Source organism: Pantherophis guttatus, chromosome 2 (assembly GCF_059756535.1).
Source record: "Pantherophis guttatus breed Tessera chromosome 2, ASM5975653v1, whole genome shotgun sequence".
NCBI lineage: Eukaryota > Metazoa > Chordata > Lepidosauria > Squamata > Colubridae > Pantherophis > Pantherophis guttatus.
The window spans coordinates 68,688,834-68,703,355 of record NC_142064.1 but is presented as its reverse complement, the minus strand read 5'-3'; the positions used below and the strand labels follow the sequence as shown (position 1 = coordinate 68,703,355).

Sequence of the window (14,522 nt, the reverse complement as noted above, 5' to 3'; positions counted from 1 at the left end):
AAAATCTCCATTCCCACCCCACTCTGGGACGAGCCAGAGATGGTATTTGCCGGTTCTCCGAAGTGCTCAAAATGTCTGCTACTGGTTCTCCAGAACCTGTCAGAACCTGCTGAATTTCACCCCTGATGCAGGGCCTTAATAAAGATTAATGTACAGAGGCTGTAATGAAGAGCAAAAAGGATATTCTGGTTATAGATTTTTTTGGCTGGTATCCTGATTCTTCTCAGTTTGCTTACTTGTACTATTTTTGTTTTAATGTGTCAAATAAGCACAGGAAGCCATTGTGGAGGAACAAGAGAGCCGGAAAGAAGAGAACATCCACCTGACTCGATTCCTAAGGGTTCTCGCGAATTTCTTTGCTTTGTGCACCCTGGCTGGGAGCGGCTATCTTATTTACTTCGTCGTGAGACGATCCCAGAAGTTTGCTCTAGCAGGCATTGAAAACTATGGATGGTGGGAGAGGAACGAAGTGCGTTCCAGCACGCTTTGTTTTGTAAAACAAATGTGATTAGAAGAGCTAGAATTATGCAGGAAAAAATAAACGCAGGCAGTCCTTGACTTAGAACAGTTCATTTAGTGACTGTTCAAAGTAATAATGGCACTGAAGGAAGTGATTTACGACCAGGGGTGGGATTCAAAAATTTTAGCAACTAGTTCTCTGCCTGGTTGCTGGGTGGGCGTGGCCATGGTGGGCGTGGCCTCCTCGGCCTCCTGCACCATGGGGGGGAATTTTCACTCTCCCCAGGCTCCAGAGGCTTTCCTCAAGCTTCTGGGAGGGTGAAAACGGCCTCCCCTGGGCTCCAGAGGCCCTCCGAAGGCCAGAAATTGTCACTGAAGTTTTTCATTTTCAGAATGGACATAAAAGAATTGTAATGTTATTGAAATCATTTTTTTCATAAAATATTTTGGATTGCATCTACGGTACTCTCACATTTAATTTTCACAGAAATGAACAAAATAATTCAGGACTATGAAGATCCCATAAATTTCAGTGAGAATTATGTATGACTTAAATTAGGATGGATGGACTCTATCATCTTGGTGAATAGCTTGGTGAAAATTGCATTTAAATACTCACTGTTCTATGTAACGCTGTCACATCAGTTGTGCTGAAGTAATGCAATTGCAAAATTTGTTGGGCTTTCAGACAACATTTCAGTCAAATGTGAAATCCAGCCGTATTACAGATCTGCTGCTACAGGTGATGAGCACATGTTCTTGTCAGATTTGGAATGCAATATTTGATGATTACAGCACCAGATTTTCACAATCTATATATACTATGATATTATTAGGACTATGAAATGCTTTTCAGAATCTAGGAAGAGTTGCACAATAAAACTCTAATATTCAGAGTAACTCAATGTTATAATAATAGATTGTCTGAGGGTTCCTTGGTGCTCTTTGATCTTGGTTGTTTTCTTGCAGAAAACAACGTGCAACCTTTCTTTCATTATCCAAACCAGGTAACATCATCAGTGCTAGTCCGAACTAGTGCCGCCACTGATGATGTTAGCTAGTTTGGGTAATGAAATGAAACATCTGCAAGAAAACAGCCAAGATCAGAGAGCACCAAGGAACCATCATTTCAATCCTGAGCTACAAAGATTCTCCTTTACTAGATTGTCCACTGCTAATCTAGATTCTGAATCCAGAATATGTAAAATAGATGGTCTTGCTTCAATGCAAAACTAGAGTTGGCTCATCTTATTTGGGAAAGAGTTCCGTTCTAGCTTACAACTGCAGAATTGTGAAATCATTGATAATAAGATCTTGAATCTGTGGGAATTGAGCAAGCTGGTTTCAGAGTCCCAGAAAATGGCCAAGAATTCTCTGCAATGAACAGTGGTATATTGCAGGAATACAGTATATGGGCTGATTGGAAGGAGGGAAAGAAGTACTGTGAAGATCCGTTGTTGAGCTGGGCTGGCTGAGAGGAAAATCAGGAAGAGACTGCTGAGAAAATGAGGTAGTTTGATTGGTACTTTTATGAGTGAGTAAAATCAGCATAAGGTCAGAACAAATTCAAGCCCTGACTATGAAAATCCATAAGTTTACCATAGTTGGTGAACTTAGACATGAAGTATGGATATGATTTACAGTGGTGGGATTCAAATTTTTTTACTACCGGTTCTGTGGGCATGGCTTGGTGGGCATGGCAGGGGAAGGATACTGTAAAATCTCCATCCCTCTCCACTCCAGGGGAAGGTTACTGAAAAATCCCCATTTCCTCCTGATCAGCTGGGACTCGGGAGGCAGAGAATAGATGGGGGCAGGGCCAGTCAGAGGTGGTATTTACTGGTTCTCCGAACTACTCAAAATTTCCACTACCGGTTCTCCAGAACTGGTCAGAACCTGCTGAATACCACCTCTGGAAATGAAGTATAAAGCATGAAGAAGGAGTGGGGGAACATGATAACTCTCTTTCAGTACTTGAGGGGCTGTGACAGAGAAGAGAGGATTGACTTTTTCTCCAAAGCACCAGAGGGCAGGAAAAAAAGTAATGGGTGGAAGCTTGTTAAAGAGACATCCAATCTATAGTAAGGAGAAATTTTCTGACTGTGAGAACAATTAATCAATGGAACAGTTGGCCTCTCACAGATGTGGATGCTCTATCACTGGAGATTTTCAAGAATGGACTGGACAACCCTTTGACCAGGACGATATAAGGTCTCCTGCCCTGAGCAGGGGAATAGGACTAGAACAGGGGTCCTCAACCTCCGGGCCATGGCCCACTACTGGGCCATGGTCTATTCAGAACTGGGCCATGTGAGTGGTTGGCCGGAGCATGCATGCAGCTCAATTTGCACAAGCAGCCACATGTGTGCCAGCCCATGTGTGCCAGACCACCACTCATACAAGTCAAGTTGTGTACATGCGCACCGACACATCATTCGTGCTGGCCTGCTGCTTTTGCAAGGGCTGCGTGTGCACATACATGCCAGCCCACTGCTTGTACAGCCCCATTCCCCTTTTCTCCCCAGCCAGGCCGCCAAGCTGCAAAGCTTGGGATGGATGTCCTCTATGGTCTCTTCCAGTTGTATGATTCTATGTTCTATGATATGCAAACTCATGGATAAGACTATAAAGGGAGCCTTCAGGAGCCTGAATAGCTCAACAGACAGAGCTCTGTAATTTAACACCAGCTGTCTGCAATTAAAGTAAGATCGAATCTCACCAGGCTCAAGGTTGACTCAGCCTTCCATCCTTTCTAAGGTAGGTAAAATGAGGACCCGGATTGTGGGGGCAATAAGCTGACTTTGTATAAATATACAAAAGTATGAATGCTATTGCTTAACGCATTGTAAGCCGCCCTGAGTCTCCGGAGAAGGGCGGCATATAAATCAAATTAAAAAAATAAAAATAAAAATAAAGACCTGTATCACTCATCATAACTTTATACCCTGGTTTCATTCAAATGATTCTCTAAACATGGTTTGGAGGATCACAAATAAAGACAATTTACATGTTTCTTTCCTTTTACATGTGACACTTGAGTCCGTGCTTCCTATCTGAATTAAACATATTTCATATTGTAAAACTACTTGATTTTAGTGGCCCTTCCAAATCTGTCTGCAAACATGGTTTATAATCCTGCTTCATTAGACTTGTTCAGTGTACAGTCACTTGATTTCAAAATCTTGGCAAAATGGGTTTTAATACAAATACTGAACATTTGCATAGCATTAGGGATTACTTTCAAGTGAAGTGGTTTAGCCAGCAGAATATCATTTGTCATCCCATGTAGAAACACATAAATAATGAATTCTACTAGCATCTGTTTCTCAAGATATTTATTAGCTCAAAAATTGAATCTGAAGTATTAAAGTCTCACCGCTGCTATCATTCATAAAAGCAAAGTTCCATAAGATGTTTCTATAGACAGGGGAAAAAATGAAATGTTGATGTGGGGATTCAATGATTAGAATTATACAGGACTATAAAAATAATGTAGACAAAAAATTGACTCCAAAATTAAAATATGGGGAAATTTGAGTACAAAAATTTGGCAAAGGTGCTCTGGAAAAAAGGATATTAGGGAAACGTTTGCTAAAAGAATGTGCTAAGAAAAGTTTTATATAACATTATATAAAACTTACATTACATTTTATATAACATTGTTAACGTAAGAATGAACTAATACTAATGCACATTATACAGATCACTAATCCACATATCCCTCTTAAGGCTGTAACTGAGGCACATTACTTGTAAGTTATAAGCAGACAGAAATTGCTTTTGTAAGATATATGTGTTTTGTGTATACCTCCAAAATGTTATATGTAAAGTGATCCTTATTGAAGAGAATGCGGCACATCAGGAATTTAAAAGAATGGTTAGAAGTTAAAAATCAAGTTTTTGTAGGATATTTTAAAATGGTCTTGCTTATTTAGCACTCCCTATACCTGAAAGCAAGAAAGGGTTTTAAATAGAATGTAACGGAAAAACAGTGTGTAAAAAAGAAAAATAACAAAATAATGCTTTCTGGTTCACCAAGATAAATCTTTTCATCTTGACCAGGATTAAATGCTCATCAGATTGCCTTGATTCATGACAACTGAGAAATAAGTATGCCAGTTAAGTGTTGTATTCTCGCCTAAAACAAAGAATTGTTTTTGACTGGATATTTCCAATTGGTATTGAACTGCTTAGGTTGTCCGAGGCAAATTTTTAAATAGACAAGTTTCAGGTATCATCTTGTTTTCTCTTTTATTTTCAATTTCATTCCCTGTTTGTCATTGTTAGATTTTTAAAAAACTTTTTATATCCATCAGATATAAATTGTCATATTTAGGCTGGATTTTTTAAAGGGAAAAACATAGAAACCAAATTGAATTAGTGGCATAGAAAGGAGTAATAGACTAGCAAATGTGTGAGTGGAAAACTTGAATTATCCTGCCATTCCTTATATTAAATTTTCCTGCAACTGTATAACTACAATAAACACATAACTCTAAATTATTACACTAATTATGCAGAAACAAAATATGTTTACTCAAAAAGGTAGGGATTTTTTTATTAGTCTCTGTTGCAGCTGGGATATCTGAGAAGATTTTTATTACTGCACACAGTATGAGTTTGAATGCATGATTTATAATATACAGCTGTTAATTCTTAATTAAGGTACATTATAATGGCAACCACACAAAATTAAATGTTTTTATGGAACTGGAATATTGGAGAATGCTAGAATGCAGCTGTAATCTCAGCCTTGCATATAAATTCATAATGATACTTAGAAGTGCAGAATCTCAGGATCACTCAACTTGCATCTATTTATTTAGCCACTGAAATTACTACAGCACTGAAAACATACAAATGGTCTTCACACTTACAATGGTCGTAGCATCCTCATAGTCACATGATCAAAATTTGAGTATTTGGCAATTGGCATCTATTTACATCGGTTGAAGCATCATATGATTGCCATTCATATGAGCTAAGGAGCCACAGTGGCGCAGTGGTTAGAGTGCAGTACTCTAAGAGTAGAAATTAGGCTAACTGCCGGCTGACTGCAATTTGGCAGATCAAATCTCACCAGGCTCAAGGTTGACTCAGCCTTCCATCCTTCTGAGGTGGGTAAAATGAGGACCCAGATTGTTGGGGGCAATAGACTGACTTTGTAAACTGCTTAAAGTGGGCTGTAAAGCACTGTGAAGCAGTATATAAGTCTAAGTGCTAATGCTATTGCTATTAACAACCTTCCCAGCTGGCTTCCAACAAGCAAAGTCAAGAGGGAAAATGGAATTTGCTTAGCAACCCTGTGATTCACTTAACAACTGCAGTGGTTCTCTTAATAACCATGACATGAAAGGTCATAAAATTGGGCACGACTCACTTACAACTGCTTTGCTTAGCAAGAGGAAATCTGGTCCTAGTTGTAGTTGTAAGTCAAGGATTACCTGCATTGTTCAAGCTTTAGGTTTGAAGAAGGATTAAATTTATAAAATCAAAGCATTGGAAAGGGCCATGTAGGCCATTAAATTAATCCTTTACTAACTATGGGAATCCAAATTAAAAATCCCCAACTGGAATTGTCAAACTTCAAGGGAAGGAAGTCCACCCTTTCTGGAAATTGTTTCTGATCTTTCTGTTAGGAAGTTTTTTTCTATTAAGATCTTCCTTCATGTTAGTCATGACAATTAATTTAGAATGATAAACAACCAGCCTTGAATTGCCATCTTTTTAAGTATTTAAAGAATGCTTTGATCTCTTCTAATAGTCCTTTGATCTCTCTTCATCAAACTTAATTTCTAGATGCCTGATCATCAACCTTTTCTGAACCTATTCCAGTTTGTTTGACTTCTTCAGCAGGACAAAATACTATCAGCTGTAAAGAACAGAAAATCTACTTACAATTGTTATCTTACTGCCAGTAATACTTAGATCCATTGATTACTGGGATGTGTTTACTAGTGTATTTCTAAAAATAAAAATGTAGATATTTATTTTGGAATAATCCCCAAAAGAAAACAATTCAATATTGGTGATCTGTCTTAAACTTCATAGCTAAAATTTTTAATGTTACTTTTACCTATTTTTAAAAGGATAGTTTATTGCACTGGGCTTTTCTTTTTCTAAGAAAAATAGTTGATAAAAAATATATATATTTCCCCCCAAATAAATAATTCAATTAAATAAACAAATTCATACTTGATCAAAACATGACAAAATGCAATCCATGCTTTAAGACAAGCTTTCATAAACAATTATGCAATGCTACAGACAGGCTTTAAAGACAGGTGGGTAATGCTATGAAGGTGTCATAAATTACAGGTGTGGAAATGACTTCCCCAGTGTATAAAACCTGTAAATTAAAAGAAACCAGGTGGGAACATTGTGAATTTCTCATATATGTGTGTTTTTCATAATATGAATATCCAAACAAATAGACTCAAAGGTAGGAGAATTTGGTGACTTATTCTCCTGTTTCTTAATACTATTTTTTGGAAGGTAATGGCCTCACAGTTATAGTTTATGAGTAGATAGTCCATTACCTGCCTGATGTTTTCTGATCGCTATAAGATATTTGACTGAGTGATTCAGTTGATTATCCGATGAGATCAGATATGTACTTTTTTCCAAAGTTATTTCATCTGAAGAGTTAAGGATCCATCACTGTCTTACCGTCCTTTCTATAGTAAAAAAAAACACCTTTTTTTAGCATCTGTACTGGTAGACCTCTTAATGCTTTACTTTGATTACAAACTACAATAGAATCTTATTATTCTCTGTCAAACTTCACCTTTCAATGTGAAGAAAAGAGAAGGTAGAAGACAATAGGGTAAATAACAATAAGGTAAACAACAATACTGATAAATACAGTCACTATTTTTGTTACATCTTATTCTTTAAAAAGTTAATATTTATTGCTGCACAAGTAGGATGTGAATATTATATTAAATGTTTTAACTTTTACTCTCCCTTCCTCAGGTGAATATGGTCATGTCACTTCTAGGAATGTTCTGTCCAACTTTATTTGATGTCATCAGCAACCTTGAAAATTATCATCCCCGAATCGCTTTACGGTGGCAGCTGGGACGCATCTTCGCTCTTTTTCTGGGCAACTTGTACACCTTCATTATTGCTCTCATGGATGAAATCAATCTCAAGGCAAGTATTTTGCTTTCTATATTTTCAGCTTTCTAGAAAGAGGTTCCAGTCTGATGTTTTGATTTTCAGAATATAGAAAAATACTGTATTTATTAATGTCACATCGAGACTAATGGAATGTTAGTTAAGGCTTATTTGCTTTAATTGCAACTCATTCAGGCCAAATTGAGCTGGAATACAAATATCACATCTTGGATTTTGAGTTGCTAAAGAGGAAATAATTCTTATTGTCGGATTGGCATATATCTGCTTTTAAATTCAAATATTTGTAGAAGTAGTTTAAACCTACATTATATTTCTAGACTGCTGATCTTAATCATAGCAAAAATAGCAGTCTTCTGATGCCTTATCCTGTGCTTTCTGGAACCGAACTGTGTTTGTGAAATGTTATTCTCAGCTACAGTGTAATATATGCAGGATTTCCTGAATGTAGGTGAAATGTAATTTTGCATTTCATTTTCCCTAAATTTCACTGCTTATAGTTCCCATATTTCCACCAAACAATATATCTATATCTCGCTTAACTCAAAACACTGGTCAAACACCAGACTTAGTTTTCTTGTCAGAGCAATCACAATATCATCTCAGGAGGGGAACTATTTTGGTTTTCTGTCATGTTCAAATCACATCCTGGTGACTTGAGATTCTCTCACGTTATCTCCAGGGAGGTAGGACCAATTTGACTGGTGACTGATGGACTCATAGGATTCCAAAGGAAACTGGAAATTTTATCTGAAGTTCTGCTGCACAGTCCTGCTGAGGCGTTGGATAGAATCATGCAGGGGTGGGCTTCAAAAATTTTAGCAAGGGGTTCTCTGCCCAGTTGCTGGTGGGCATGGCCATGGTGGGCGTGGCCTAGTCGGCCTCCTGCACCATGGCACGGGGTGTGTGTTTTTGCCCTCCCTGGGTTCCGGAGGCTTTCTTCAAGCCTCCGGGAGGGCAAAAAGAGCCTCCCCAGGCTCCACAGGCCCTTTTCTGAACCTGTTTCCGGCCTTCCCGAACTTCCAGTAGGCCCATTTTGCATCTTCCCCAAGCCTCCATGTGCGCCCTGCACTTACCTGCATCCAAAACGGGCTGTGTGGGGACTCATGGGTTGGGTGTGGCGGGGTGGGTGGGGCCAGCCAGGAGTGGGATTTGGGGGTTCTCTGAACTGCACAGAATCTTAGCTAGAGGTTCTCCCGAACCCCTGTGAACCCCCAGCAGCCCACCTCTGGAATCATGCCTGTATGACTTCTCATGCCTGTATGACTTCTCTTGGCCCATCGCTCTCTGCATTCCTTGTAGTCTATGAAGCAGTTGAGTGAGCTGAAAACAGTCAAGAGAGATCTAGAATGCTACTGGAGGAAGACAAGGGATGAATCAAGAATTAGAGCCACTATTAAGGCCTATCTTGTGGCATTTACAGCAGTGAAACATCAACGTTTCTCTGCTCTTATTGCATCTGCAGAGAATCTTCCAGTGGCCCTGTTTAGAGTTACCTGGACCCTCCTGGGTAAGAGGGGTTCAGAGGTTTACCTTCAGGCCTTCCCTGAAGAATTTTCAGCTCAGCTAGTGAATAAAATCACTCAGGTCCATTCTCAGTTGGTGCAGGTCCTTGGAGAATTTGGTTCCTTAACCAATATAAACAACCTGACTCTCAGTTTGCTATTATTATTACCAAGTGATAAATAACAAACTGAGAGGTGGGCCTCTATTGAGTTTTTTTACTGAAATAATCTGAAAATGAATCTTTTACGTTTTTCTTTTGTTCAGTCCTGTCTGATTCTGGGAGACTACCTGGTATAGTCCCCACAGTTTCCTTGGCAAGGTTTTTCAGAAATGGTTTGCCATTGCTTCCTTCCTAAGGCTGTGAGAAAGTGACCATTCCAAGGTCACTCAGCTGGCTTCATGTCCAAGGCGAGATTAAAACCCACAGTCTTCTGGTTTCTAGCCTGATGCATCACACCAAACTGCCTCTCCTTTTTAAGTTATAGTCAGTTTTTTTTCACACTGCCTCTGAATAATATTCATTAATATGATTTGTGATCCAGGGGAAAAATGAGTCTTCTTTTTTTAGCTGGATGAAGAGAAGATTGTAAAACAGAACATGACAATCTGGCTAGCTAGTTTGTACAATGGAACCCTGCCAGAAAACATCACAACTCCCCCTGTTCAGGTCAACCCTGCAGATGTTCCCAGAGGTCCTTGTTGGGAAACCATGGTTGGTCAGGTAAAGCAGGTCTTATACTGAAATCATGTTTGTTTGCTTACCATTAGTTGCTTCTGCTGTTGTAAATTCTTATCACAACTCTTCATAATATCCCTGGTGGAATCACTTTAGGGGGTGCTGAATAGCAAGAGAAGGAAAATACAATTGGGGAGCATATCAACGTATTAATGTACCTAGGAAAATCAATCTAAATGAATCCATTTTTTGGGAGTCATAAGGACACTGTATCCCTGAACTTTTCCAAATGAGTCTGCTTAGTCCAAGCCATAGAATAATTTTAGCATTATTTATTTATTTTGTATTTAATTAATTCAATTTGATTTTGCAGTGCTGCATGACTGTATATAAATTTCAGAGGAAACTCAGGAAATAAATGTCAGGGTTCCAATCGATTCCCTAATTAAATCATGAGCCTCAAGCCAAGCTTCAAAAGAAATCCAGTTATTTATTAGGAGCTTCATGTTGGCACATTCCAAGTGAAGCCAACTCTGATCCCACTTAATTTACGTTCTGGCTCTGACCCTGTTTCCCCCCTCCCTCCAAGGTGTGTCATCAGTCACATTCTCCAATGAAGCAATTTTGTGGGTTGTAGAGATCACTCCCCTCCAGCTACTGTGGGTAACTGCGGAGACAGCCTTGACAGAGATATGGCTGGAATGTGCTTTTGTTTTGACTGACGTGCTGCCTCGCTGCGGCTGCAAAGTTCATTTTCCCATCCCCCTTGCCTATGGCAACTCGAGAGCACACCAGGGATGCTTTGTGAGTTGACAATAAATTTGATAAATAAGAAATAAATTGTAGGCACCAACAACCAAACCCACATGTGTAAGATTCAAGCTAACCACTTTACTTAAATCAAGGATGTCCAACCTTGGCAACATGCTTGGCTGGTGAATTTTGGGAGTTGAAATCCACAAATCTTAAAGTTGCCCTGTCTTAAATAGAAAATGGGGGGTGGGGACAGAAGCAAATCAGTACAGTAAAAAAAGTAATGCACACTTCTTTTCCTAAATAAAGACAAAGATAATTTAAAAATTTAAAGATAATTTTTTTTTCCTTGCAGGAATTTGTGCGATTAACAGTCTCTGACACTGTGACAACCTACATTACAATTTTAATTGGGGATTTCCTAAAAGCCGTTTTTGTCAGGGTATTCAATCACTGCTGGTGTTGGGACTTGGAATATGGCTTTGTAAGTACTGACACCTTGGCTTTATTTTATTTATTTAATTTGCATAGCTGTTCATCTTGCAAGCAAGTGACTGGGTGGCTGAAAACAAATTTTGCTGGGACTGAAAAGGACGAATCCTTCTGAAAGTGTTATTATGAGAACATTAGGAAAAATGTTATTATACCTTACAGCAGAGATCTTCAAACTTGGCAGCTTTAAGACTTGTGGACTTCAACTCCCAGAATTCTCCAGCCAGCATAGCTAGCATAGCATAACTGGTTGGAGAATTCTGGGAGCTGAAGTCCACAAGTCTTAAAGCTGTCAAGTTTGCAGACCTCTGCCTTACAGGCTGAGATAAGAGTTTTATATTGTACCATTGACTTAAAAGTGCCAGTTTCATTCCTACGCTCAACAAGTCCAACTAAATTGCCTTCCTTTGGTGGAAAGGATGTGAGAAAGCAAAACATTTGTATTAATATCAGTTGAAGCTCCCCTCCCCCCCATCTTACATTTTTACTAGAAAAGGATTTAAGCTCAGATTGCATATGGAAATATAAAACTCATGTCAATATTTTTATTTATTTATTTATAGCCCACCTTTATTATTTTACAAATAACTCAAGATGGCGAACATATCAAACATACCTTCCTACTCCTATTTTCCTTACAACAACAACCCTGTGAGGTTGGATTGTGCTGAGAGAGAGTGACCGGCCCAAGGTAACCCAATTGGCTTTCATGCCTAAGGAAGGACTAGAACTCACAATCTCCTGGTTTCTAGCTTAGTGCCTTAACCACTAGACCAAACTGGCTCTGGACAGTATTTCTGGAAAAAATGACCTTCCATGTGAGCAATTAAGTAAATAAAGAAAAAATAGATGATATACCTGTAGGAATAGTAACTGGACATAGAGCTTACCTGTAGGATCTCTTTGGAAACTTTCAGAGTAGCATAGTGAGGTAACTCTTCTCTTTATGCGTTCGTTTTCAAACACCCCAATGCAGAACGCTTTATCCTGCAAGATAGTTAAAATGTGAATAAAAGAAAGAGGAAGAAGAGAGGGGAAAATGGTTGACATTTATGTGGTGGAATGTATATTTAATTACAAGCTTGCAAACTAATGTGAGGGGAAAATACAGGATTTTATCATAATTTTAGGTTCTGCCTAGGATACTCCTAAGGGCTCCTAGATCACTGAGTTATTAGCAAACAGCAGTGATCTTCCATTTCCGGAAATTGAAATCTGTATTTCAGATGTTAGGCGCTCTGTTCGTTTCACTCTTCTTTGAAATACATATTGCATAAAACTATTGCCGCTTTTCCTCTTTCATGATGCCAAATGAATCAAGGATAATCAGCTTAATTCCTTACTTGAGATGTAACATCAGTACATTTTGCTCAGTTTTTGGCAGAGCATTTAAGGGATTAGCATGCACTTTTCTGATCTACCAACATAAAACATTTCAGTTTAGGCAAAAATTTTATGTTTAATATAGGCAGATGTTTGTCAACCTTGGTAAATTTAAGATACAAGGATGTCAGCTCCCAAAATTCCCCAACCAGAATGCAGAATTCTGGAAGTTTAAAGTCCATACATTTTAAACTTGCCGAGGTTGAGAAACAATGATATATTTTTGTTTGCATTCTGTGTTTTTAAAAGCTGGGTGACAAGCAGATATAGCAGGTGGAAAGATTTTTTAAAAATCTCCAACACTTCAATTGTAGGCTGACAAAAATCTCCATTTGTGGATTTAAAAAAATTTTTTTTTTATATCCTGCCTTTATTATTTTTATAAATAACTTGGGTGGCAAACATGTCTAATATCCCTTCTTCCTCCTACTTTCCCCACAACAACAAAGCTGTGAGGTGAGTTGAGGTAAGACAGGTGACTGTTACAAAGTTACCCAGCAACTTTCATGTCTAAGGTGGGATTAGATGTCACCATCTCCCAGTTTCTAACATGGTCCCTTAACCATTATTTCTTTCTATTTATTTTTTCTTCATCATGCATCTGTGAAAGATAAAAAATGATAACTAGTCAGGATTATTTACACATTTTTCTTATCTGCCAAAACCCATTTTTTAATAAAACCTGAAATGCTAGATGGGTTCTGTCCTCATTTCATAGAACATAATAAGTCCTTCTTATGGATTGATCTTAAAACAGGTTAAAGGGGAAGTCATTACTAGTTTTTAGAGAAATTCAGGAAAAACAATGCACTGAGGAGAGATGCATCGGCCTTCAATTTTGTACATTGTTACTTGGTAGATGTGGGGAGAATGTCCCCACCTATCATTTAATAATAGAGATGCCCATAATGTATCATAAAGATAATGGCCACAACAGCATTATTGAAACACTACCATGCCCACAAAAACAGTCTCCATTGTACTATTGTGGCTGCCATTTTCCTTTCCCCCCCACTTCAAATCCTTCAAGCAATCCTGGTCAAGACTGTTTTGGAATTGTAATAATTGATTGACTTGTTTGACAGTCTCTGTATAAACCATAAATAATATATTTATAGCGTGTCTATAGTTTTTTAAAACTAGAACCTTAAAACAGTCTGTATACTTAAACAGCTCTATCAACACAATGCAAAATTCGGCTTTGAAAAAATCTACCTTCAGGTGACAAAGTATTTTTCAATAATATTTGTTGGCACCAGGAAACCCTAATGCGAAACAATTGCAGTGGAATAATTTTGCTTTTCACACCATCCTAAGTGGTGTTACTGTACAAATCTAAGAAAAATCTTCTGTTCTTTCTTCTTAGCCTTCGTATTCAGAATTTGACATTAGTGGAAATGTGCTTGGTCTGATCTTCAATCAAGGCATGATCTGGTCAGTGCAACTTGGGAAATGCAAAAGACCCCCCAAAAAAAGATTTTGTAGAGGATACAACATGGGAACAGAATTGTAACATGAGAGTGAATTGTTTGTTCAATCTCCAGTTCTGGGCACGCAATCACAGTTGTAATCTGGTTTTGGAGTCTCCATTTCACGATGCCAATCTGACTTTGGTGAAATTCCCTGCTGACTGTGATGAAATAACCTAGTATAAACTGGGCACAAGATCTGGTTCTGCCTCTGAAGTTAGAAAGATATTGGTTGGCATCTTTCAAACAAAAACCATCCCCCCCTCCCAAGTAATTTAATACCACTGTTTTTATTCATTAACCACTTGAAGTTAGAAAATTGGACCATTAATTCTGTTCCAAAGATCTCACACAGAGGTCACAGCATTTCTCTAGAAATGCACTTTCTTCCTTCTGTGATTTATTTTTCTGTGCTTCCATTGCCTTATGAACGTGACTGGCAAAGCTACTGTTTGAAAAACAGAAGCAACATGTTCATGGCAATTATTAATTGTTTATCATCAGTGCTGTGGCTGACATTTGCTTGGCCTTGAGGGTGAAACCTTAAGAACTCCGTAGATACAATGATGTGATATCATTGCATGTGTTGTTTTCATTTCTCAAGATGGTTCCCAGACTTCAAAGTCCACCATAGCAAGCACTATGGG

At 38.3% G+C, this 14,522-nt stretch overlaps 1 protein-coding gene across 1 annotated transcript in view; it reads left to right on the top strand.

The window, feature by feature from the left end:
* The window catches only part of TMC1 (transmembrane channel like 1), an 83,630-nt gene that overhangs the window by 53,118 nt on the left and 15,990 nt on the right, over positions 1-14,522 (top strand). Inside the window, exons 11-15 of the mRNA XM_087885125.1 lie at positions 275-469; positions 7,435-7,614; positions 9,671-9,823; positions 10,887-11,015; positions 13,773-13,840. Coding sequence (XP_087741251.1) covers positions 275-469; positions 7,435-7,614; positions 9,671-9,823; positions 10,887-11,015; positions 13,773-13,840 — 725 coding nt within the window. The remainder of the gene's footprint in view (positions 1-274; positions 470-7,434; positions 7,615-9,670; positions 9,824-10,886; positions 11,016-13,772; positions 13,841-14,522) is intronic.